The sequence below is a fragment of the Crassostrea angulata genome, chromosome 8 (genome assembly GCF_025612915.1).
Source record: "Crassostrea angulata isolate pt1a10 chromosome 8, ASM2561291v2, whole genome shotgun sequence".
NCBI lineage: Eukaryota > Metazoa > Mollusca > Bivalvia > Ostreida > Ostreidae > Magallana > Magallana angulata.
This window is the reverse complement of record NC_069118.1, coordinates 2,254,149-2,280,254: the sequence shown is the minus strand read 5'-3', so window position 1 is coordinate 2,280,254 and position 26,106 is coordinate 2,254,149. Positions and strand designations below refer to the sequence as shown.

The 26,106-nt window shown below is 35.4% G+C and overlaps 1 protein-coding gene across 2 annotated transcripts in view; it reads left to right on the top strand.

The window, feature by feature from the left end:
• The window catches only part of LOC128159160 (kinesin-like protein klp-3), a 28,170-nt gene extending 3,313 nt beyond the window's left edge, over positions 1-24,857 (top strand). The window contains exons 2-19 of one of the 2 annotated variants that reach the window (XM_052822213.1): positions 7,610-7,950; positions 8,525-8,554; positions 14,151-14,258; positions 15,130-15,207; positions 16,248-16,409; positions 16,597-16,819; positions 17,245-17,339; positions 17,625-17,675; positions 17,866-17,988; positions 18,800-18,949; positions 19,092-19,208; positions 19,422-19,595; positions 19,971-20,107; positions 20,223-20,286; positions 20,766-20,971; positions 21,273-21,459; positions 21,727-21,822; positions 22,364-24,857. In XM_052822213.1, coding sequence (XP_052678173.1) covers positions 7,621-7,950; positions 8,525-8,554; positions 14,151-14,258; positions 15,130-15,207; positions 16,248-16,409; positions 16,597-16,819; positions 17,245-17,339; positions 17,625-17,675; positions 17,866-17,988; positions 18,800-18,949; positions 19,092-19,208; positions 19,422-19,595; positions 19,971-20,107; positions 20,223-20,286; positions 20,766-20,971; positions 21,273-21,459; positions 21,727-21,822; positions 22,364-22,498 — 2,466 coding nt within the window. In that variant the 5' untranslated portion in view covers positions 7,610-7,620 and the 3' untranslated portion in view covers positions 22,499-24,857. Of the gene's footprint in view, positions 1-7,609; positions 7,951-8,524; positions 8,555-9,068; positions 10,671-14,150; positions 14,259-15,129; positions 15,208-16,247; positions 16,410-16,596; positions 16,820-17,244; positions 17,340-17,624; positions 17,676-17,865; positions 17,989-18,799; positions 18,950-19,091; positions 19,209-19,421; positions 19,596-19,970; positions 20,108-20,222; positions 20,287-20,765; positions 20,972-21,272; positions 21,460-21,726; positions 21,823-22,363 lie in introns of those variants that run through there. The other variant, XM_052822212.1, reaches the window with a different exon arrangement.
• The last annotated feature ends 1,249 nt before the right edge of the window (positions 24,858-26,106 follow it).

Here is a 26,106-nt window from a genome sequence, read left to right as displayed (position 1 = left end):
AGATTACGCCGTAAAAACTAAGGATCTGATTGAACTTTGAAGTCTTCGGGATTTGTGAACTTTTTTCTTCAATACTTTTTACGTATATTGTGAAAATAATGTTAAAGTAAAATAGATGTTTCGTTTATAATATGATTTTAACTTTAAACTTGATGTAATGACATAAGGTCCCTAGAGTAGCTATAAACATCTTGTTCCTTCTGACAAATATTTGCTAGCATTTTATGGATTAAAAGTATAATAAACTTCTGGATATAACTTTATTAAGAATTTTCACATGAACTATTTGAAGCATGCGTGATAGTAACCCATTAATATACTTGTAAGCAAGTGTAATTATTATTTATTTAATTGTCACAAGCTAAATAACGGTTTAACATTTAAGAATTTTCCTCATAGCTGTATGTACATATTATACCTGGTTTTTGTACCAAATTTTGAAAGAAATTTTAATGATTGATTCTCAATTGATGTTTGGCCTATTGATGGTACATACTGTTGGCCATTTAAAGGGTTCACTGAAGAGGTAAGATGTCGTGAGCGTTCCCTAATCAAGTTTATGATAATTATCACACACCTGAATGAATCCAATCTGGGCTTTTAGTGTGTGATTTAAGTGCTCCGCGCTGGGTGTGGGGGGACCCTACACTTTGGCCCATATGATTTGTTTGAACTGTCGTGTTCATTTTTATCCCCTATGGCCTTTCTCCTCTTTTGATAGGCTAACAGCTTTTCCGTGATTAATGGTAAAGAGGACTTTAGCAGAAACTCTCACATTAAAGCATTTGGGAATAAATTTCATGCGTGTACTGTACTGCCAGAGAATTCCGCCGTCCCTTTGTTATCAGAAGGGGTCTTGAGACTGAACTACCTTGCAAAAATCAATATTGATTGTTGAAGATCTAATTTGAGGCGACTTGTTTTTATGAGTTGAATAAACACTGGAGTCAGCGGGTAATGATCAAGGTAACACCTTGACTGACTGCTGAGTGGAGGCAGGCCTCGAGATCTGTATGATGAAGCATTTTTAGACTTAACAAATTTACCATCATTTATACAATTAAAATTTGTCATAAATTTTTGTTTAAAATTTATAACTACTAACACGATATAGAGAGGCATTTTAAAAGCATTTCAATTTTTTGATGTATTCATTCACAAGACAATAAGACGGTGTACAAATTTCGACTTAAGTCTAAGATTGCTTCATGATCCTGGGTTTTAACTTCTCTGTGATCCCAATTCATGTTGTTCATTAAAAATTCAGCTGTACACTTTCTAAGGTTTAATTCATTGTATTTACATCATGTTTCTATTTTAATTTTTTCATCTCGAAACTATTTTTGCTATTTGATGTTTTACTTTCTTCAGAGGCATAAATAACATTATTTATATCTCTGCTTTCTTTATGCTTAACATTTTTCCAAACTTAGAGTTTGAGACAACACGCATACACCCTTTTTCCTTGGCACAACTGTTTTAAAAGTCAGGTAACTGTCAGTTTGAAGTGATGCTTAACATTGCAGCATAAACTGATGCTATGTTCAGTGTTCAGGAGCTTAATTTCATGCTACAGTTGACCTAACAGTATTCTGTAGTGTACAGCTAAAAGGCTTTTAAATAGCTACACCAAGTCATTGCTATGAATAGCCCGGTGTCTGTATATACCTGCATGTGTGACCATAAAGCTGCACAAATTTAAGTCAGATTATACTTACAATGGTGTTGGTTGTCTTTTGCAGTAGGCAGTCACAAATATGAAAGTATGGTTTTACGCAAGTTCTGTCCACTAACTAGGTTAATGTATATAATAGCTCTGAAAAGAAGTTAATGTCCATGCACTACATGAGTTTAACTCAGAATCACTAACAGTTTTCTCAACTTGATAAAAGAAACTGAGATGCAAAATTAAGCTATACCTGTGATGAGGTCCGGCTAATTTTGAGGCATTAAGTCATCTAGAAATGATCGGGAAGGAGAAATATTGAAGGGTCATTAAACAAAGTACATGTATTTAGAAGATGAAATATTTATTGAATGTTTGATTGAAAGTAAACATAATGGAGCCATTGGCATCTCAAGGTGTGTCTGTCAGTTCCTCACCAAAGCAAGTTCTTGGCCAGTGCCACAATGCATTTATTGTACTAGAACCCCTTATACTCTGTGTATCTATATCAATGAGGCTGTGTATCACAAGTCTCCTAAATAAAATGGATATATGTATTATAAACAGGAACTTTTCCTATAACATTCACATACACATGTTTATACATTAGGTGTATGAATAAAAATCGCATAAAATTAATGAATTAATTCTTATCGATCATGTTGATTACCATATGATAGGCTTCAACATAGAGTTCTCTGCCCTTTTCCAGTGCGGCATCGAAATAAATCAAACGAGTATCCGGTATTGTTTTTTATTGCACGTAAATTGATTTCTGATGGAGGTACATAATCCAAAAGGCAATGAACCATACATAATTATGGGAAAAATTGATCAATCATAATTATGAGAAAAATTGATCAGCATTGTTCCATCTAAAACACGAAATCATTCTACAAACAACGAACAGTACTGGTGCAAACGAAAGGGACTCTGCAGATTAGTGTAGATTAAGTGGATCTAGATTATAGGAACTGACAGACAATTAGCTTAACGAAGGATTAAGTACAGTTATACTGACCAGGTTTGCCGATTCAGGTAGGATTACCTTAAACTAGACTGCTCTACATATTTTATGAACTCTAAAAACGAATGCAAAAACTTAAAATTACTGAATATGTCTTAGTTGCTGGAATCTCAGATCAACAGACTTCAGAAGTTAAGGATTTCTATTAATTTTTGTAATACATGTAATAATCAAAGTACTGAAGTACTGAAAGCCGGGCTCTCTTGGTGTCATTATGCATATTGTGTAGTAAAGACTGAAAAAAAATCTCTCTCTCTTTCTCTCTCTCTCTCTCTCTCTCTCATGCTTTTAATGTCGGCAAAGCGTCAAAGAGTGACCAAATGTTGTAAGCGGCTATAAACAAAAATATGTCTCTCTAGTAGAAAAAAAAATTAACAGTTGCTGCTTTGAATTTTGCAAGAAGCGTTATATATTCAATCCCCATTTCTTCAACGCGCAGTAAAGTAGTTCTTGGAAATTCATGCGCATTGTATACATGTGTCAAAAATGCATAGTCTTGTTTTTAAAACACGTTATTGATAAGAAAACTAAAAATGATTGACAATTCTCTCTAAAATAAAAAAAAAATAAAACAAAATGCCAACACTTTTGCCAAAACTTGGCTCTCTGTGTAACTATTTAGTATAGCGGAAGCTTTTACTTTGACGCTGTTTGGTTTTTTGTTTACTTTGCTATTTATAGTAACATTGGCGATTTGCCTGCCTAGAGCCAGGACTCTGCTTTAAGCAGAGCCCGGCTAAAAATTGGCACATACTCCTACCACATCAACTTATTTGAAAATCTCTGTTAAAACAAATATTGCTGAATTGTTATACCTTTGTAAAACAGTTACTATATAACTCTATACGAAAAAAAGTCCAGCATTTTGACTGTTGGACTGGAACTTTTGGATTGGAACTGTTAAAATCAACTGTTAAAATCGACTGTTGACCGGTGACGTCACATTCTGCAAAAATATGTTATTGATTAGAAGGGGTATATCAAAACAGTTGTTGACTGTGTCTCGGGCAACAGTTGATCTGTCGGACCGGCTCGCCTTCGGCCTTGGGCAACAGTTTGCGAGCCGGTCCGACAGATCAACTGTTGCAGCTCTACCCCAGTCAACATGTATACTGTTTACCCTTAAAAAATGATTGGATGTGGATAGATTTCTGTCTTTTAACAAGCAGTCAGATGGTATCGGATTGTATAATTATCATTTATCAATAGTAGCTATATAATTTATAGCTGTAGATCTGTTCGTATAAATTCAATAGGTTGACAGTCTCTCTTCTTCACTCTCTGAGGTTGATAAAAGATTGAATTTTGAAGCTTAGATTAAAGTCAAATATTTCAAAAGGCTGTTAAATAAGGATAAACATTTGTCATTGACTAGAATTCAGTATATATATATGCACAATCAATATTATGGTTTGACTCTTTTTTCTGCAGGTGAAAAATTTTCTGTAATTACTGGCCCCAAAATGGGTACATTTGTTTTTTTTAATTGAAATTTTTTAAGTTTGAGGGGAAAATGCAAAAAAATTGGGCCCCCAGTTTTTTTTTTTTTTTTTGCTTTAACAGAATTATATCTCAACTATCTGAAGTGACAATTGAATTTTCCCATAAAGTCACAGACCTGCATTTACATTTTTAGAAATGTCATTTTGCGCTATTTCCACTCTATTTTTCGCATTTTGAATAGTTTTAATTTATAAACCAGAAACAAGTAGAAAAAATATAACTGTCTGCACAGATTTATGTATGAACCACCTAAAAATTTTGGCTACAAAAAATAATAACTTTATTATATTTAAATGCTTGCCTGCTCGTACCTTGTTTAATCGGATGTCCGCCGAACAATAAATTATATTGGTGTGGCCTTATTGACATGTGCATGCAGTCTATGGACTACTGCCAAGTTTTGAGTTTAAAAAGTGTTTTGGTTATGTACATGTTATCAATTTATAGAGTATGTACTAAAATCTTGGGTATTTTATCTTGATCAAATTGAAGCATTATGCAAGGATAGTTTATGGCTGGCAACATAATGGTGCATTCCATGACTTACACAATAAAGAGTTGACTCTCTTTAGATTGAAGTCAAAATAGAGAGTGCTGGGGAATGAACGTATAATAAAACGCCATGTAAAGGTTCCTCATACCAGCAATAAATTAGTGTCTCCCTGTATATTTTTAATGTTCTAGCTTTTGAATCAACCCGACAGTAAATTCTCTTCCCAATTTACCGGTAAGTGTTCTTTAGTGGATTAAGAGCTGTCTTTGCCGTTACCACATCAGTTTGTTAAACCAACAATTACGGTAACTTGAGGTACAAAGTTCTCAAATACTTTTGCCATTTTTTAATCCAGTTTAAATGAATTACGATAATTGAAATGTTATTGAATAATAAAAGGGTTTTAATTGTATTAAATACATTTCTTTATTCACTATCATGTATAACAAATACCGTATATTTGGTAATTTACGCAATGATGTAATTTTCGCTATTTTTGCGATCTCTTTCATGTCGCAAAATATTGAATATGTAGAAATTATATCCTATATTATTTTCTAAAAGGAACTATTAAAATCGCAAAAAATGACTTACACAAATTAAAAATGCTACATATTTTTCCCATTTTTGCAAATTTTCGAAACCCCCCCCCCCCCCCCCCCCAAAAAAAACACCCAGATTAGTATGGTGAATCAATCATTAGATTTCATGGTGGCTCAATTTTCCTCCACGGATTAATAAATTAGTGTTATAAAGTCATATTTCCTGTTGTAAACTTTTGTAAAAGAATACACAAAATTACATCCCCATGAACCTGTAAAATTTAAGAAATCCACGAAAATTGACCCCCACGAATTTTAATGATTCCACACTCACTCACTTACAGTAGACCTCTAAATCACAGTAACTGTAATACGGCTATTTAGGGGGGGGGGGGGGATTATAAAGTGTGGCAAACATTAAGTTGGTAGAATATTGCAATTATTGATAAATGACAAAGATTTATAAACAATTTGCGAAACTGCATATTTAACCAAATTAGAATAATTTGCTCTCCATGAGAGCAGTACTGCAGTAATACCATGAATTATCAAAGGGTCTATTTAAGTTTTGGCACCACCACAGTTTGGTTTATGTTGCTTTCATAGAGCAGTAAATAACATCATTTAATCAGACATGATCTTTCAGTATAACCTGGATCATGAATGAATGGTACATGTATGTCTATGACATCATAATGGCTTTTTAGTTCGCCTGTCTTGCTTATTTTGCTGTCTGTTAACTTCTCTGTGCTACTTTGTGTCAATCCTGACCAAACTGGGTGTATGGTATTTCTGAGAAACATAAATTCAAAACTGATATTCACTTTCCAGGGTGCTTATGTTCTGGGTAAAAATTGTAAAAATTTATGTAAGTTGTAATAATTTCCTTCTCTTCTCCGAGGTTTCTAGCAATCAAAGTACATGTATTTGTACATGCTAATGTTGAGCAAAGATCCCTTAAGCATAATATTATCAAATTTGTGGCCCCCTGGTCAGGAGTTCAGGGCTGCGTTTTACAAAAGAATTTACAACTTACGACCAAATTTTAAAATTGTCATAATTTTCAAGTTACCAATTGTTTGAGCATATAATATTATTAAGATATTTAAGACATACGGTAATGATCTTGTATAAATTTTACTTCCTTAAGTTCATTACATGTGACTGTATAGATATACGATTTTGTTTTAAGTTCTTTAAATTTGTAATTAAAGCAGTCCTTGTATATATGGTACAGACTATGAAAGCTAGTGGTTATATGGTGAAAATGCTTTTATAATTTAAAATTTGCTTTACCCCAGTTAGGCATCTTGCAGGCAACCTGAGTTGATGGCAATTAATTAATATATTGTAAAGAGCAAAAGTCAGGCCTTTGTTAAAATTGTGGAATTCATGACCACCTGGTGAAGTGGGTCAGGGGTTCTGGTACATTGGACTCCACTTAACTGATCATGATGGTCCGTTTTCCAGGAGATTTTAAATATCAGACCATTTTCTGTAGTTGCCTTTTTGTGGCTTTTCGATTACTAAAAAGAAAATAAAAGTTGATGTATAAAATTACATACCTTAGATTTTTAAATATTAAGATTGTATCTTCATGAGAAGAAATAAAGCTAAATACCTTGGAACGTCAATAAAACTGCATTTATTTGCCTGACTATTTTGATGTAAATGCTTAAAAAAGAAACTGTATTAGGTAACAGCTCTGTTGTTCATATGATTGAAATGAATTAATATTTAAAAATCCTTCTTGTGAAATCTCTGACTGAGTGTAGGTTCTGGTATTTGGGTGGGTGTGGGTTCTGGTATTTGGGTGGGGTCTTTGGTTACTGATACCAGTACTCTAGGACATTTCTGCATATGTTGATGTCCAGAAAATCTGAGTGGAGTACTTTGAAACTTATAACCTATTTTATGTGCTATCTTCAATAAACCCTCTCCCTCACCCTACTATTTAAAAAATGTCTTTTCTGATATTGAGCTTATTTTTCTTGTATGGTTTTATGTTGATAAGTTACAGACAAAATTATCCTTTATCTACCCTCAGTAGAAATATTTTCTTTGGAATTTTTATGATTATTGATCTTTGAAAGGAGTTGTTCCCCTTATCCCTTTTGGTCCGCACCACTGATAAGTGACCATTGTTGATAAATAGGATGTACATGTAAGTTATCGGGTTCAGAGTGGTAGATAGTTAGCAGTTGCTGATCTGGTTGCCATTAGGATCAGTAAAATCCATATTGAGGGGTGAGGCCCTCAACAATCATTTAACTTTGAAAACCTTTTAGATTTTAAATCCCCTAATTCATAGGTTGGGCAATTTGATGTTTTGTAAATGGATGACAGGGGCAGTAATGTTGTGTGCTCTGGTCTACTAGGTGTACAAGAGATGGGGAATGGGGCCTCAGCTGATGAAAGTCCCAATGCGATCCGTGTCCAGGCCACACCCACTCCCCGGGATAACCGGACGCAGAATGGAGGACCTCCAGACCGGGCACGACGGAAAGGGGGAGGGTTCCAGGAAGTAGAAATGCAGCATGCTAGTCAGAACAACACGCCACGACAGAGCAATACGCCGCGACAGAATGCAAACAGGCCAGGTCAAAGTTCAGAGGGGCGCGGTCAGCGCCAGAGTCAGCCTGGGGGTAGCACCCAGAGGCAGGGTCAGGCCCCAGGGGGTAGCACTCCCAGACAGCACGGACAGGGTAACCAGCGTGGGGTAAGGCCTACTTTCTTTAACCTCATGTTACTTAGTAGAAGATCACTGTAGATAGAAATTTTTTAACTTTTTTATGAGTGAGATTCTTGCAATGTTTTTTTACTTTTTTGTCACAATTTAGCAGTAGAAAAATGCCATTATAGACCTATTGTGGCAATGTGCTTTAAAATATATAATTGCTTACTCGTAATTGAACTTTTTAAAACCTTTTAGCCTTTATGATGTTTGCTGTGATTTAGATTAGTCTAATAGTGAAATGCTGAGCTAGTAAGATATATGTGTTCACATAGAAACATTAATATTTTATTGCTTTGAACACTATCTCAAGAGATAATACTTTTTGCTTAATTATCATATCAAGTTAAATTTTGCTTCTTAAAAAGGAATCAAATATGAAATTGTACCAAATTTACTCTATTTCAAAATAAAGGATGAAGTTGAATTAATTAGATGTAAAACAGTGATTAAGGGGTAAGGATCATTAAGACCAATCTCACAAACTTAAGATACTAGCTACATGTGTTTTTAGAATAGCCTGCTTCTGCTTTATCAATCCAGCGTTTCATTTTTCTAGTCCTCTCAACCATCAGGCCAGGAGGAGGCGGTGAGCAGCGTGTTGTGTTATCAATGTGTGCTTTACCCTAACCCCGACCGCTGATGGTGTTGTGAAACTTATATTCTGGTTTTATGCATGTACAAGTTTTGGATTTGATAACCCCTTTCTGACCCTATAAGCTCTGTCCCCTAAGCTTCCTCTGAAACACCCATCTGGTCCAGTGTGCTGGCTGTCAAGTGTTTGCATGAATGAAATCTTAGTGTCTCCTTTAACTTACAAACTTTTGCTGACCTAATTTATACCCACCCTGTAACCTTGACCTTTCCCCCTTCACCCCTCTATTCACTTAATGCATGTCAATATTCTGCATGCAAATATTGTTTACCTTATTGTGATGTACTGTTTATCTACTGTTTCAATAATTTCTTATTCATTACCAGATTTTATCCTTTTAAATTTCAACATTATATGACAATAATTTTTATATAACATGTATGATGAAAATAATTGAACTAGTTTTTAATATCTGATTTAAAAAAAAAAAGAGTAATGGTAATATTTGCTGACAACTGGAAATCTTGTTTAGGAAATCAGTTTTAGTTGTAGATATGTATTAAGATTAAGTTAATGATGTGACCTGAAGTCTTAGAGAAATGATAATGATCAGGTGATCATTATGACCAATGGGCTTCTTGTTTCTATTTAAACATTTATCACTCAGGAGCATCAGTGTTATAACGTACATCTCTTTAAATTTCCGTAGGTTTTTGTCACTAATTGTTTGACAGTAATTTAATTAAGGTAGCAAGTCAAGACGGTGCGTTTCAACTGCGGTGTACCATATGACCATTTGTTCTCGTTGGACCACCAGCCAGGAAAATCCTGGCAACAGTCATACAAACTAAAACTACAGTCATGATGTTCACCCACTATAGTCTTCAAACTGTTTTATTTAAGCAGATATCTGCATGCTTTTGTAACACTTGTAAAGGATTATGACCATATATTGACCTAGTTTGTTTTACGGTTACAAAGGACCGGATTTAAAAAGACTTGACTAGCTTTAAGACAAATGAACATTTGGACATTTAATTTTTTTAGAACGTTTAATTTTCAGAACATGTTCTTACACTTTTTCTGGTATATGTATATTAATATGCTGATGAAAATACACCATATTACCTTAATTCTCAAGGTAATTAAAGCATGATGCATATATATTAAAATTTCTTGTAAAGTCTGTGTCCAAAAGCATGTTTAATTGTTAAATGAAATATTCATGAGGCAATAAATGTACTAACTAAAGTAAATTTCAAAAGTACAAATCAATTACTGCATGTCTTTTAAACCTATTTGAAAAGTGTAACATTTCATTGGCAATTCGTGCATGCATCATATAGTATTAAACAGCGATTGCAAAAGGTCTTTGTAGACAATTCTTTCGGGTAGATCATTTAAATGGCCTCCGTAAACCTTAACATAACAATCAATCAATACTTTGTCATTGCGGTTGAATAGTCCTGGATAATAGCACAGGAAAATTCAACAGGTATCTCTTAAAACGAGCCGGATCTTTTGGAGTGAAAATAAAATTTGAAGGAGAAATTTTACCGCTGCTGAGGGTAGAGAGGCTGTGTGATTTTGTGTCTTGTTGTTGAAGTCAGTGATTTTTTGGAGGGTAAAGGTTTACCTAATCCCTTCACAACAGGGGAGTGATATACAGTGGATGACAATTCAGTGACTATGACAGGAAACACAGCTATCTGTAAGTCTGAAACAAGCCATGGGGTCTGGATCCTCCAAGCCCCCTCCCAAAACTAGCAACCCCACAAACACAGGCCGAAAGGCACAGAATACTGGTAGTAATCAACAAAGGATTAGTGAGGGTCAAAGTTCAAGTCAGGGATTAACTGGATCAGGCCAGGCCTCGGCCAGCCAACAGGTGGAGGCTGCGGGGAACTCTAAAATCCCACAGGGAACCAAGCAAGAAGGAGCACCAGACAAAACTAGTTCTGGGAAGGAGGGTAGTTCTCCAGGACAGAGGAACCAGGGTCAAGATTTAACAGGTCAACAGAGGTCAGGACCAGGGGGTCAACAGGCCACAGAGAGAATGGAGGCAGCAAGCGGACAGAGAAACAATGCTGCTGAGCAGAGTGCAGGCGTTGTAAGTCACGGGGTTCTTGTAGGTGGATTCTGTTCTTGTACGCAGAATCTAGTATTAAGAGAAAAACTGATACCAAAAAAGCTTAGTGAAGACAGAATCTGTTCTTGTATACAAAATATGTTCAGAGAAAACTAAAACCTAGCAAACAAAGCATCAGTGTTGTAAGTCACAGGGACCTTGTCAGCTGATTCTATTCTTGTATGCAGAGTCTAACCAGAAAATTTATACTGGCACTATAAGACAGAATCTGTTTGTGTATACAAAATAGAGTCTGTTAGACGCATGGATGCTCTCAGATACCATCAGAGCTCCAGGATTTTAAGTCCTTGTCATTTGTGTTCATGTACTAGCTGTAAGTCAGCATTATCCCTCAAAACACTTCATGTGCAAATTCTGTCTCTTTGTCTTCTGATCCTACATTTGTGTCTGGTCCATAACTTAAAAAACACCATCAGTAGCTCAAACTTGGCAAAAAGGTTAAACAGGATTTGAGGTTGAGCTATGAAGACATTAGTTCATTTGACCAAGGTCAGGGTCATAACATCATTAACCAAAATTAAGTACAATGTATTATCATATTAAAATCACTGTTGAAAAAAAGCATTTTTATTCCACCCTTGCACATGTGTTTAATCAAAATCTGATATGGATGATTATAGATTTCTTCAAAATCTAATTCCTTTATTCAGAATATTTTAGTTGAGTCATACATGTATGAACTGCAAGCAGTGTGTGCCACAGCAAAAGATATGACAGCTAACTTCATAAACATTGGCATGTTCTAGGAGAACTTATTGTCTTATTAATCCCTAGTTGAGGCTTTTCCATGGTTTGAACCAAATATTTACATCTTGGTATAGATATAACTTATATCAATACCTGGGTATTGTAAGATGTGAGGATCAGTGATCGCTGTGCCTTGATTTACCTGGTGTATTGATCAAGTCATTGGCCTACAAGGAGTAATATTCTTGTAGCCTTGCAGGGGTCTTTTGAAAATTGTAAATTAGAAATCCATATTGTCACCAAGCAAAGGTGGTTTGAGACCAGCAGTTCAGGAAATGGCTTTCCAGCTGGCTAGCTGCAGCGTTGGGGTCAGAGTAAAGTCAGTCTGAGAGGAGATGGGGCTAATATTGATTTTTACCTTTCTTGTATTTAAAGAACTTGTTGGTGTTTTAATGTAAAGTTTTTTTAAAATAACAAATAAACCATGATATTGAATTGTGGCAACACACATACAGAAAGATAGACAGAAAGAGAGACACATGTCAGACAGGGAGACAGACAGGCACTTACTGTAAAAGTCGTCATTTACGCGTGGGGGAAATAATTCTAAAACATTAGTTTAATACCAGGTAAAATACCCAAGTGTGGATGGTAAATAAAGTAAAACTTGCTTGTGGTAAATCATGCATCCACGTATTTAATACCCAGGCATATTGTTTGACTCCAGAAAACGTGTAATTAACCACTAGTGTAAATAACCACATTTACAGTAGATAGACAGACAGACAATCTAGAACATAGAAACCAACAAAGAGAGAGAGTGAGAGTGAGAGAGAGAGAGAGAGATATGGGGAGAGAGACTTGTTTACATGTAAACCAACGTGCAAGACACTTTATAGATTCATGTATTATAATGCTCTAAGTGGTTTGTATTAGTTTGATCTATTGTATAGGACTGTTAGGGAAACTAGGACCCCCTTTACTGGCCTTTAGTACTTTGTTTGTGATATTAATGGTCAGTAAGTAGTGGACAAAGATCAAGCTGAAGCTTGAATTGTGGAGTTATAACATTAACACAGGAATGATTTGATGTGTTGAACTTAAAGATTGCACTCATTATTACCACATTTACCAGGATGGTAGGGGGGAACAACATTTTTAATATCTGGTTTATATTTGACTGTAATTAAATTGTTTATGTGTTATTCTTTTGATATTCTTTACTTTGTTTAATAGTTGAATAATGCAGCATGTCTTTATGAAAAAAATAAAAATATGAAACAATGTACTATTATTATACAATGAATGCTTTTACTTTAAAAGGTTTATCATATGTTAAATCAATCTTTGTTTATGAAAGTTTTTAATGACAATGGTGTATATACAATGATTTTTACCAGAGCAAAATTTAGTACTTTCTATTCACAAAATTTAATTAATTTTTTGCCTCCCCCCCCCACCCTTTCTTAAAAAAGAAATGAAACTAGACACGATCTCGTTGCGAGCAACGAGTGGGTCTTCTGTCTGATTTTTGAATAGATTAGATTAAACTTATCACTTCAAAGATAAAATCGTAGATCTAAGCGTAAAATAGTAAAAAAAAAAATTTGCGGCAATCGGGGCTTGAACCCGGGTCACCTGGGCCATGTCCACGACTCTATCGACTGAGCTACTCAGACTCTCGCTTCAGAACTTTGACGCTTAATTTCTCAAGAATGCCTGAATTACCTGAAAGCACCTTGTTGCAGGCAACAAGTGGGTCTTTCGTTTGATTTTGAATTGATAGGGTTCAATTAAACTGTTGACATTTGGTACGATTAACTATCATATTAACTTCCTTTTAAACAAATTTTTCAACCTACACTGCGAAATGCAGATTTCCGGAAAACGTCATTTTTAAACTTCAATATCTCTGCAATGCGTTGTCCGATTTTAAAACGGTTTTTAGTTTTGTATTCAGTACAAACATGTCAACAAAAAGTGACGACAGGAAGTGACGGACGACCTGCTCATATTAAAATTTGATAAGTTTAAAACATATTCTGATGGGAAATTTTTTTTAGATTATTTGATTAAAAAAAAATTTAAAACACAATTTTCCAAAAATGCTGTTTGAGCGGACCGGAAGTGACGGACAATCGTAGTTTTACCTGATTGGCCCTAGAAATTCAAAAATCTATCATTCCTGAAACTTTCAATTTTCTATCTTTAATCGTTTTTGCGAAAAAGGGAGGACAAGATCACTTTTTACAAAAAGAAAAATGAATATAACGGCCGACCGGAAGTGACGTCATCAACAAAAATGTACATGATAAAAGACCTTGATATTTTGCATTATTCGTGAAATTTTCATAAAAATCCATTGTAGCATATTTGAGATATTTGAGTTTTAAGAAAAATGTTAAGAAAAAAAAGAATAATAATAGTGAAAAATAGAGATAAAGAAACCTAACAAAAACAATAGTGTCTTCCGTTGGAAACGGAAGACCCTAAAAAGGATAGAAAAAAGTGTCTATTTGATATCAGAAAAATTTATGTACAATTTTACAATACATATATTTTAAAAGGTCAAAGAAATAGAAGCTATAAAGAATTTGATATCATTAACTCATACATTGTATAAATTTATAAACTGAATTGCTTTTATAAGAACTTATATGCACATTGAGTCATTACAGGTATGACAAGGTAGGGATATTTTTATTCTGTGTGTCATGTTTGGTAAATAAAAGATTTTTTTTCTTTACACTCTAGGGTCGTGAGGACATCATATTTGAGACGTTCTATCATAAGAGTGGCAAAGAGTTCCAGTGTATGTACTTAGATGGAATGAGGTTTTACCTGGACGACTGGGGGTCAAAGGTGAGGAATCTCATCAGATATATGCAAATGTGGGTCAAAGGTGAGGAATCACAAAATTTAAAAAATGTCAATCAATTATTAACTACCGGTAATGTTATATACTTTAAGTTTGTCTACTATTTCTGTGTTTTAATGAGCCCAGATCTGTTCTGGGTAAATAACTTGTAGCTTGGGGCGATCAGACTTCTACTGTTTCATGAGTAGGAAAATTTTATATTACACATATTGACACATTAGGGAGGTTGAGATTTCAAACGTGTACGGGTACGTGTACGTGTACTAGGGGAATCACCTAAATTCTTCGCGTATTACGTCATCAGTTTTTGTGACGACATAGTTTCTACACGTTCTCTAAACTTGTAGAGTGTCGTCTACACGTAAGTACAAACGTGTAGCTTTATACAACAAATAAAATCTTATTGATGAGTGAATGTATTCTCGTGGTACATTATATATATTTTAAACTTCATTTGCATGAAAAGTGATAAGAAATAAACCATTTATTTGGAATTAACTAATAAATTAAAGTCACAAAACTGCGTCGATTTACGTAAACGTTTATATCCTACAAGTTAAGAAATCTCAACTGATAAATTACAAAAAACGTGTACGTGTAGTTTTAACACACGTACGTGTACCCGTACACGTTTTAAATCTCAACCTCTCTAATATATAGAATTTAGAATATGAACATTTATGTTGCTAATTGCATCTAGTCTCCTTGGACATGTTTTATTTATGAATCATGGAGTAGAGATCATTAAAAAATAATTAATGTCTTAGTTTACTTACATTTTCATTCTATTCTGGTTACCATAAGGATTCTTTTCTTGGAACAAGTACAGTTTTTTGTATTTTCACTGATTGACAGGAATGGCAACCGTTCCCCAAGAGATGGTACAACGAGGGATTACTTATCACCAACTCGGTGGTCAAAGACCAGGAAAACGTAAGATCTCAATGGCTTAAATCAAATGATCATGTTTTGAATTTGAAAAAGAAGAGTTTTAGCGTGTTGAAAAAGATTCAAAGATACATTTAACTCACTTCCACCTCTGTATTAGATCCGTAGGACTTAAGATCTCATTGTCTAAAATCTTTAAATTTGATGTGATACTGTATTTTTATTGGGAGTTGATTTTAATCAACTCTCCTATGCAGTTACTCAGGCAAACCGAAAGTGAAACAGTGTTTGGACCTAAGCACAAATCAACACCGCTGACAACATTTAGTTCTAATCAATAAATTCGATGTAATGAGTTCTTAAGCATTGTTCTTCAAGGAAACTCATATATAGATACCTTGTAAATAGTCAGAATTTAACTGGTACAAACAATTTAGATATTTTTTGAAGTCATACATTTTTTGTATTCCTACGCCAAAGTTCAATATAGTCTCGTTCAACCAGACGCTCGGCTGTCTCCGTGAATCTCCGACAAGCATAGAGTCTCTCTTGCTTGTCGGAGATTAACGGATACAGTTGAGAGTCTGGTTGAACGAGAGTAGAGTTCAATTTTGTTTGGATCCATACAATTTCTCATAAGTATTTCGATTACTAATACGTAGTTTGATGGAATAATTCTTTGAATATTACACAACATGATTGATATTGGATTTTCACGAAATTCCTGTAGCATTCATATTATAAAAATGTGCGTAATTCAAATACTTATAGGAATTTACTTGCCATGCAAAATAACATATCGTTGATTTAAAAATAAATAACAATCGATAAAATCAACTCCCGTCAGTACTTCAGTACTTTGATTGATATTTATTTGCATCCGTTTTTGTGGATTTTGTTAAACATGCAGTGTCCCAGACACAAGAAGTCATTGACTCTTCAAATATGAATTTATGTTATTTTTCTAACGTTGATGAACATTTGATTTTGTGAATACATTCAACATTTAATCCATCAAATTGTTGCTCAATGTTTAATGTTCAAGCAACAGTAAGCTTCGCATTATTAACCTTTATTGTTGACAGGAGAACAGACGACGCCAGCAACAGCAACAGCAGCAACAATCATCGTCTGGGGCGGGGGCGTCCGGGGGCCGGCCCCAGGCACAGTCCTCGAGTGGTCAGGATGACAGAGAGGGCGTCCTCAACCACCCAAAGAGAGGCCGGATCCCCACCTATATATTCCAGGTAAATCTTACTTTATTACAATGAAAAATATAGAAATTGAGACCTTCAAGGTTGAAGTAATATTGAAACATGTATTGAAAAAATATTGTATATTAAAAAGTGGTTGCTTAGAAGGATTGATACATTATACATTGATTTTGAAGTTGAATTCACTGAGTTACATGTTTATATTCTCCTGTCTTTTCAGCGGAAGCACAACATCCACTGTTTCTACGACCACACCCAGGGTCAGTGGATGAGGCTGCCCATTGGGTGGGAGCTCCATCATGAGATGGTGGGTAAGCTGGTGGACCAGGTGGAGGAAGCCCTGCCCACCTGGGGGGACAGGCAGGACATCCTGGCCCTCCTACGGCAGTGTAACTACGACCCAGACGAATGCATGTCCACGTACCTGTATCTGGAGGGGGATCGTAAGTTGAGCTGATTAATGTGCAGTAGAACCAATATATCTAGTCATTTTTTCTTTTAACACAGATTATTGGCTACGCAGAAATAAAATAGTGTATTATTTCCTAGAAGAAACTTTTTAAATCACAAAAAATGACTGATGCAAATTAAAAATGCTGCACATTTTTCCCATTTTCGCAAAATTTGTGACATGCGGAACAAACCCCAAACCGGATTTATGGTTTTCATTACAAGAAGAATTTAACATTGTTGGCTCTTCTAAGCTTCCTTGTATGTTTGTGTCATGACTGATTTTTGGCCATTTGACCAAAGTCAAGGTCATATCAGTATCAAAATTGCAACAATTAAGGCAGTTCACTATTTATTAATACCGAATTTTCATTTTCAATTTTGAGGATTAACATTGAATTAATGTTTAATATTCTAGCCTGGTTAAAAGCCCCCAAAACTCACAAGGAAGCCAAAGCAGTTGAAGAGAAGGATGACACTATTGAAAAACTCAGGATGCAGTTAAAGGAAGTGGTGAGTGGTCAATGTCATTGATAGTCAAAGGTCAAGGTCAAAGGGACATTGAGGAAATATGGTTTTGATGTTGTTCTAATTTCATCATTGATTAAAATAAAGACTCATTGGTATTACATTTATATGTTTATCATATATGAAAATCAATTCAGGGTATGCATTGTTTCTTATATTTGAAAACAAAAGAAAAATTCTCTAAGGCAATGCCATACATTGTCTGTAGAATTTTCCATCACACAATAATGGCACTTTAACCGTAATTTATGTGATATTTGTTGCTTGTAGGAAGAATCCCTGAAACACGAGAGAACGGCCCGAGTGGAGGCTGAGAAACTGGTGAGTGGATGATAACAGTCGGGCCTCATTGGGATGATAACAGTGGGGCCTCATTGGTCAGAGTTAAGAGTAGTTTACAATAATATGGCTGCAATAAATGGATTAAACAGTTGACAACAGTATGGTCTACTTAGACAGAATAAAGCAGTGGGACAGGTAGAGTTTTACAAGTAATAAAAATCTTCTTAAGGTCAACGAACAAGAAGAGAAGATTATGGAGCTAGAAGTGGAGAACAAGCAACACGAGGCTCAGCTGATGTCCCTCCAGCAGAGCAGACCAAAGACAGCCATGCAGCGTCCAAAAACTCCTCAGGTAAGTGATAACTGACCCAAAACTCTTCAGGTAAGTGATAACTGACCCAAAACTCTTCAGGTAAGTGATAACTGACCCAAAACTCCTCAGGTAAGTGATTACTGACCCAAAACTCCTCAGGTAATTTAAAATAACTAATGACCCAAAACTCCTCAGGTAAGTGATTACTGACCCAAAACTCCTCAGGTAATTTAAAATAACTAATGACCCAAAACTCCTCAGGTAAATAACTGCTGACCCATAACTCCTCAGGTAAATAACTACTGACTACTGACCCTAAATACAAGTAAATAATTACTGACACATGACTTGTATCATTAAAAACTGACCCAAAACTCCTCAGGTAAATAACTGCTGACCAATAACTCCTCAGGTAAATAACTACAGACCCAAAACTCCTCAGGTAAGTGATAACTGACCCAAAACTTCTCAGGTAAATAACTACTGACCCAAAACTCCTCAGGTAAATAACTACAGACCCAAAACTCCTCAGGTAAATAACTACTGACCCTAAATACAAGTAAATAATTACTGACACATGACTTGTATAATTAAATACTGACCCAAAACTTCTCAAGTGGATCATCTTTTATCTAAAACTTTTAGACTGAATTTGTTGGGCATTTATAACAGCTTACAAAAACATGCACAACCTGACACAAATTCATTTACCATATCAGGTTCATTGATAGCTTTTTGCATTATATTGATGTTATTATAGGTTACACAATGTCATGTATTTTACACTAGAACTTAGTACTGGAATATTGTACATGCCATTGGATAACATACACAGTGTTAACTTCTGTAGGTGGTAACTCAGGTAGTAAAGGAAGAAACCGTGGATCCAGAGGATATATTGTTACTCAACAACACGGCAAAGGAGCTCCGCAAGTCACAAGTTCATCTCAAGATGGACGTCCAGCGCTACTTTGATGTTCTCAGGGGCCAGATTTCTAAGGTAATGAAAGCCTAATCTTGTCTCATTAAACTTTGCACCAGTAATCTAGCAGGGTGTACTATTTTTGATTAAACTCTTAAATAACCCTCAATTCTGACCACACAGTAATACATAAATGCAGTGATGAGAAATATGTCTTTAGGCCATTGACGGTATGAAGAACGTCAAGTCAAGCAGCAGCGGCAGTCAGGAGGAGATGGAGGAAATCCGGGCTCTCTACAGGAAGGAGGCCATGCAGCGGAAGCTCCTCTATAACCAGGTCAGTAGGTCAAAGGTTCAGTTAGTCAAAGGTCAAAAAGTGAACAGTAGACTAAGCAATAAATTGAATGACAATCCTATTCTTGGTATATAAATCTGAGCAAATATTTCACTCTTGTTAAAAACAGCTACAATAAAAAATAATTTATCAATGAAATTTGTGTACTTTAAATTCTGCTGTTTATTTTCTTACGTTAATGTCTAATATTGACAGTTACAAGAGCTGCGAGGAAACATCCGCGTGTTCTGTCGTGCCCGGCGTGATGACAGGGCCGGCTGTTGTCTCAAGTTCCCCACAGACAGCGACATTGTTGCCACTGACAACAACCAGCAGAAGAAAATGTTTTCTTTTGACAAAGTCTACGATCCTAACTCAACACAAGAACAGGTAAATATACTTATGGCAGTCGTACCATGTAACCAAAGAAAGTCATGAAATTAGGGAGATTATTCAGTCATACCCTGAAGCAAGTGACTTACGTCCATTTCAATGCCATCTAACAAGGAACACAATCTCTGTGCTAGCTAGATGTCCAAACCCCACTATATGGAAGGAAGGAAAAGCTTTTACATGAGACTGTAAATTCTGTGGTCCCTTTATGTTGAAAATGTAACATAGCTATATATTCAGGAAGCATTGTATACAGGTCTTAAAAATAAATGAAAATTAAATACTTCATGGTAAAATAACTTTTTGATATATTCTTATATACAAATTACCTACTATTTGCTGCGTGCTCTAACTGTGATGGTTAACTTGTAGATCTTCGGTGACACTAAGGGGATCATCACTTCCTGCGTGGATGGATACAACGTCTGTCTGATGGCGTACGGACAGACCGGCTCAGGAAAAACATTCACCATGATGGGACCTGACAACAACCCAGGAATCAACATCAGGTCAGGCAGCTGCTGTCAAAGTCTCAGAGAAGCCAGATCATTCAAACCGCTGACTCCCTCTGTTACTGTTACCGTAATAAGCATGTGAAGGTAAATTTACTGTTTTATTTTCTAGGGCTATGAAGGAGCTGTTTGATGTCTGTAAAGAAAGGGCAGAAACCGTGACTTACACACTGAAGGTTAGTACAGTAGACACCTCACAACATTTAATATTACCCTTGAAGTCAAAGAGGATGGCAGTTATTTGAAGTCATAATGACTGTCCATCTGTCTGTTGCTCATGTGTGTCCAGCCAGTCACTTTTTTATAAAAGAAACATGTGTATAAGAAACTCATTCTTAACAAAAGGTTTACATGACCAGATGATGTGTTATGACATGGACCTTTAGTCTTTTGACCAAAGTCAATGTCTTATTTTCAATCAATGTCTTATTCTTATCGACATGGCATTTATTTAAAAGAGGCTTAGAAGGTAGTTCTTCTTTGACAATCAGTATCCCAGGTCACAGTCATACCAGAGCTAAAAACATCAAGGTTTCTCGTCGTAATTACATAATTATGTATATCAGTAATGACAAAATTAAAGAAAATCAGCTTTGGAACCACACAAGACCTATCCATCTTCTTCCTTATCATGTTAAGTTAATTTTCCTCCCAGGTGTCACTGATAGAGATTTACAATGAGACCATACAGGACCTGTTGACGACGGACGCTAAGGCTCTGGAGCTGAGGACGGCCGGGAACAAGGTGTCCATCCCCAATCTAAAGGAGGTCGTGATCCGTAATCTGGACGACATCAAGAAAACAATGGCTCAGGGAGACAAGAACCGCACCGTGGCATCCACTAAAATGAACTCTACCAGGTCAGTTAGTGTGAAAATAAAAAAGATTGCTTCTAAATTTTGGAATTTATTAATATACATAAACATTTTAATCGAAACACTTTAAAAAATCCTGTCAGTAAATGCATTGTTTATTGTTTAATCTTCTCTATAATTCTTACTATTAAAAAGTGCAGTAAATTGAATGTTATTTCACCGGTCTGACAATTTCGGTGTTGACCAGTCTACCAGTCCAACTTCGAAATTGTTTGACCGCAACGTCACAGCTAATTAATTTTTGTCCGAACTGTTTTTACAAATCTCCATTTTTTGTTTGGTGCAGTTCCCGCTCACATCTGCTGCTGATGTTGAGTGTTGAAGGTCAAGACAAGGTCACAAATGCAATAACCAAGGGTACGCTGATTCTGTGTGATTTGGCGGGGTCGGAACGAATCTCAAAGACCGAGGCGGAGGGCCAGAGATTGGTGGAGGCTGCGGCCATCAACAAGTCACTGTCTGCCCTTGGACAGGTAGGTCAACCTTAGGGGTCACAGGGTTAGAAGGTCATGTAGTCTGCTCCCGAAACATCTACATGATGTGTTAATGCCAGCAACAGCTAGAGCATAAGCAATGTAAAATCATTAGGGTATAACTGCTTTCAATGAACTATTCTTATATATACCGGTACTTAACTTCTATGACATGTGCTCTAGAAACATTTTTATTGTTTTGCATTATTGAATGTCTGATATGGTTAATTTATAAACATATAAATGTATGTACAATTGGTTATCCAGGTGTTTACTGCCCTGAGGACCAGCCAGTTACATGTACCTTACAGGAACTCCAAACTGACCCAGATTCTACAGCCCTCCCTGGGTGGGGATGCCAAGGTAAGCTGGTCATATATTCTCTCAAAAGATATCTCTGGTTACTATTAACACAGAATCTTCATATACCAAATTTTCTAACAGTTTGACATTATAAGTAATTACATTTTAATAATGAAATTGGTTTAAACTCACAAGATATTGTATCTTGTAAAGTTCTCAATGTGGCAATACCGGTAATTGAAATGTTTTTCAATGCAGATTACTGAGCGTGATACTGTTAAAAGAGCTCCTTCGTTGTGGGCATCTTAAAGGAAAATGTTCTTATTTTAAAGTTAAATTGTATTGAATTTTTCTTCACTATATGAAAGTTAGTTTATAGTTTATAGCTTAAAAGATCAGATTTAAAAATTTAAGGTAGATGTTGACCATCTAGCCTCCTTAAAATAAAGGTGTTACTTTTTGCTGTCTGTTCTTTTTAAGTGTTTTTTTTCCCCCTAGAGAACCACTTTCACCAAAATCAAGTACATTGCTAAATGTATATGACACCATATAAACAGCTTTTCTAGTTACAGAGCTTGACTTTCTGACCTTTCTGTTTCAGGCCTGCCTGTTTGTCAATGTTAGCCCAGATGTGAACAACTTCTCAGAGACGGTCAGTACGCTCAACTTTGGATCCAACGCCAAACAGATCGCGCTAGGACAGGCCAAACAGAACATCAGGAAAGGTCCACAGTGATTGGCCCCGGTCAGTGGGTGGAGTAGGAGAGAACGTCATCCCCAGGGATCAACACACCGTCTACAAGATGTGATGTCATGATATCTGTAACAGTGGCATTATAGTTTTCTGATTCTTATCATGTGATCGTGCATTTCCAACAACCCCAACTTCATATTGTTCACTTCTTGTTTATAAATTCAAATTATTTATTAAGAAAAAACCTCCCTTCCCCCTTTTTATGATACCAGCACTTAAAAGTTGTTTTTAGAAAAAATGATAGAGGAGCTATACTATATCTCGAAAAAAGTGACATTGGGGATACATGTATTGGTTTTAGTTTTAATTAGTTAATCAATAATGATACACGTACCAAGGTATTGTCATGTTTAAGATGTTTAACTTAAGGTACATTTCACATTTGAATTAATTTTGGGGTGCTCTGTCTGTTTCCATTGGGAAAAACTTCGTTATAATATGTATATACACAGTAAAAAGTCATGAAATGCTCCCTGTGATAGATAAAAGAAATTGATGTGAATCTGCACCTATGTCCAGAGATTAGAATGGTCTGTATTTATTGTTAACTTCGTAGTTTGGAGTTGTAGGTACCTGTATCTTTCAATGAAAACACCAACATTATACCATAATGCCTTCATACAATCAGTATTACTGTTGAAGTGCTTCATTCATCAATATGTCAACTTTTTTCATCTCGATCTGCTCTTAACTTTATATGGTATACACACCAAGACAATTGTTGTACTTATAATGTTCACATAGCCAGCTGATGAGGGAGTAATATTGTTTGTATCCACAGAAGAAAATTCTTTGATTCCGCCTTTGGTGCACTGTAATGTCTTGTAGAATTATTACACAATGAACAGACTGATTGGTTGATGGTCCAGAGTTTATCTAGATGCAGCCAGTGTATATCACAAAGAGGATTGCTTATAATTTATGATGAGTTTATGTTGCTAAACATCAAACAGAACCAAGTATTGCATTTATAAATATGTGCTTACGAAACTGGGTATAATATACATACCTTTGTATTTACTTGAATCTTTAAAGAGATAGAGAATATGGGTATTTATTTATATTGTACATTTACACTCTCTTTTACATCTTAATTTTATGTTTACATCAAATATTGTTCATATTTACAAAGGAAATGATCAATGTCTTTTCTTTAGCCATTCTGTGATAGAAGTTTGAGAGATTTCTCCCTTTCCGTCCAACCATCCTCCCCCCATGTAGAGTGTTGTTGTCCTTGTCTATGATATAACACTGTTTATCACTGAAACAAACCAGTACCAATACAGTAAATTATAGAGGCAGGCTTACCAAGGGGGAATTAAACAAATTCCTATCTTTTTATCAGCTTGAATGAAAATTCACACTTGATACCAGTGTCAAATTTGGTATGATGGATAATTATCCTGATAAGCAAAAAGTATCACCAGTATATACCAAAGACTGATTGATAAGGATGTCCACCAAAGAGTCTGCAGTTATAAATCATTGTACAGGGATTACGATATTTGTTATCTTTTTGTTATATTTATTTGTATTTACAATTCAATTATCATTTATATTTATTTTATAATCACTTTGTAATTTATTCTTTAATTTGATAATCAACAAACCGAATGGATTATACAGCATGTAAACCATGCTTACCCTGTCTATTCTGTGTAGTATCATGTTATATACCATATTGACTCTAACTATATGCTTGAAAGTTTTCATATTGGAGTAGATGTCCAACATACTGAATGAAAGGTGTGTGAGTGATGGAGGAGGCTTTTCTTCCTCAATGTTCACTTGTTGAAGTCTGCTGCTAACTATGAACTGTGACACAATCCCTGTACAATGAGTCTGCAGGCTTTAATATGGTATCCGTATTGGCTGTCAATTGTTCTTCTATATTCACATTTTAGGCTGCATGACAATGCTGTCTGTATTGCAAACAATAAAATCCAAATCTTTCTTTAAGCTCAATCAGATAAATGTATCCATCTCGGCAGTGAATTTTCAATCCAAGATAGGAACTTATGGTATACAATGTATTTTATTTTAGCTGTGTTTGCTGTCAATGTAAACAAATAAATTATGCTGTAATCTGTTAATCCATGCTCTGAATTGTCATTCCATGCTGTAAATTGTGAGTTCATGCTGTAAATTGTCAGTTTATGCTGTAACCTGACAGTCTCTGTGGACAAAGATTGATGATTTTGAATTTTTGTCTGTTTGCTTTGATTTGATCTTTGATATTTGAATGAAGATGCCTCCCTTCATGATAAAACTGTGATACCGTTGTTTACAGATTGAGTAGGTCTTATTTTTGATGCAATAAAATATTTTCCGTTTTATCTTGTGTCGTCATTTGAATAGTTTTGACTGTTATTTCAACCATTTAAAAGCATTTGTTTTGAAAAATGATGAAACACAAACCGAACCCAGGAGTATCAAATAAACTTGCAGAGTATAACAAGTTATCAAAACTAGTCCTATTTTGGGTGGCTGCTCATTTAACGTTAAATGACAAAGTGAAAAAACAGTGCAAAAAGGTGCATAGGCTACTGTGAGAATCCTTATGGTTGGAAAATAGTGGAATCAACTATTAAAAGTGGATACTGGCCTCGGGGCCATAAAACTTAGACGAGCTTACTTTTGATCTAAGTCTCACTTTTACAAAAGAAACATGTAGTGGAAAAGTGAGACTGAGATCAAAAGTGAGCTTTTCGTCTAAGTTGTATGGCCCCGGTTTATTTCAGAAGCAAGACCCGTTGCTGTGAAATCCTAAAACACTCTAAATACACAGGTGCTTGAGGACAGGATCGACCCCCCCTTTCACCCCCACCCCCCTCCCCACCCAATATATAGACCCCCGGGACTTTATTTTTCTTTTTTATTAAATTATCCTTTTATGACATATTTCTAATCTAACTTATTCACCCATTGCCCAAAATTACATAAAACAAACATTTTTAAAAAATCAGACCCTCTGTACCTAAAAATGTAGAGGGGCTGATTTTTTAAAAATATTTTGTTTTAGGTAATTTTGGGCAATTAATGTATAAATTAGATTAGAAATATGTCATAAAAGGATAATTTAATAAAAAAATAAATATAGTCCTGGGGGTATAAAATCTAGGGGGGGGGGGTCGATCCTGTCCTAAAGCACCTGTGTCTAAATATAGTAATTTTCAAAATGATTTTACAGTCCTTGTTACTCAAATAGCAAGAAAACAGAACCATTTCTTAGTGCAGTAAGTACCGAGTGTAACGTGGTGAGAGGTCCGTTACCTAGTCATTTTTAGGGTCTGGGGGTTGAATATTAAAATATTAAACAATAATAATTTTCCTCTCTAAAATGAATGGTGATCACAATTGGCCTACAAATATTTACACAATGGCCCTCCCTTACTTTGGGTAAAATCATAGAATGAATATGGTCGGCCGGGATGTAATCTGTATTATTGTTATACTTTCATGTTAAATACTGAAATCTGATTGGTTAAGACGCAGTTAATAATATTTACTATTACCCTCAGCGTTAGCAACGCACTTGGCAACGGGTAACATTAAAAAATGTTACATGCGCGAAAATTATGCGCGTACGG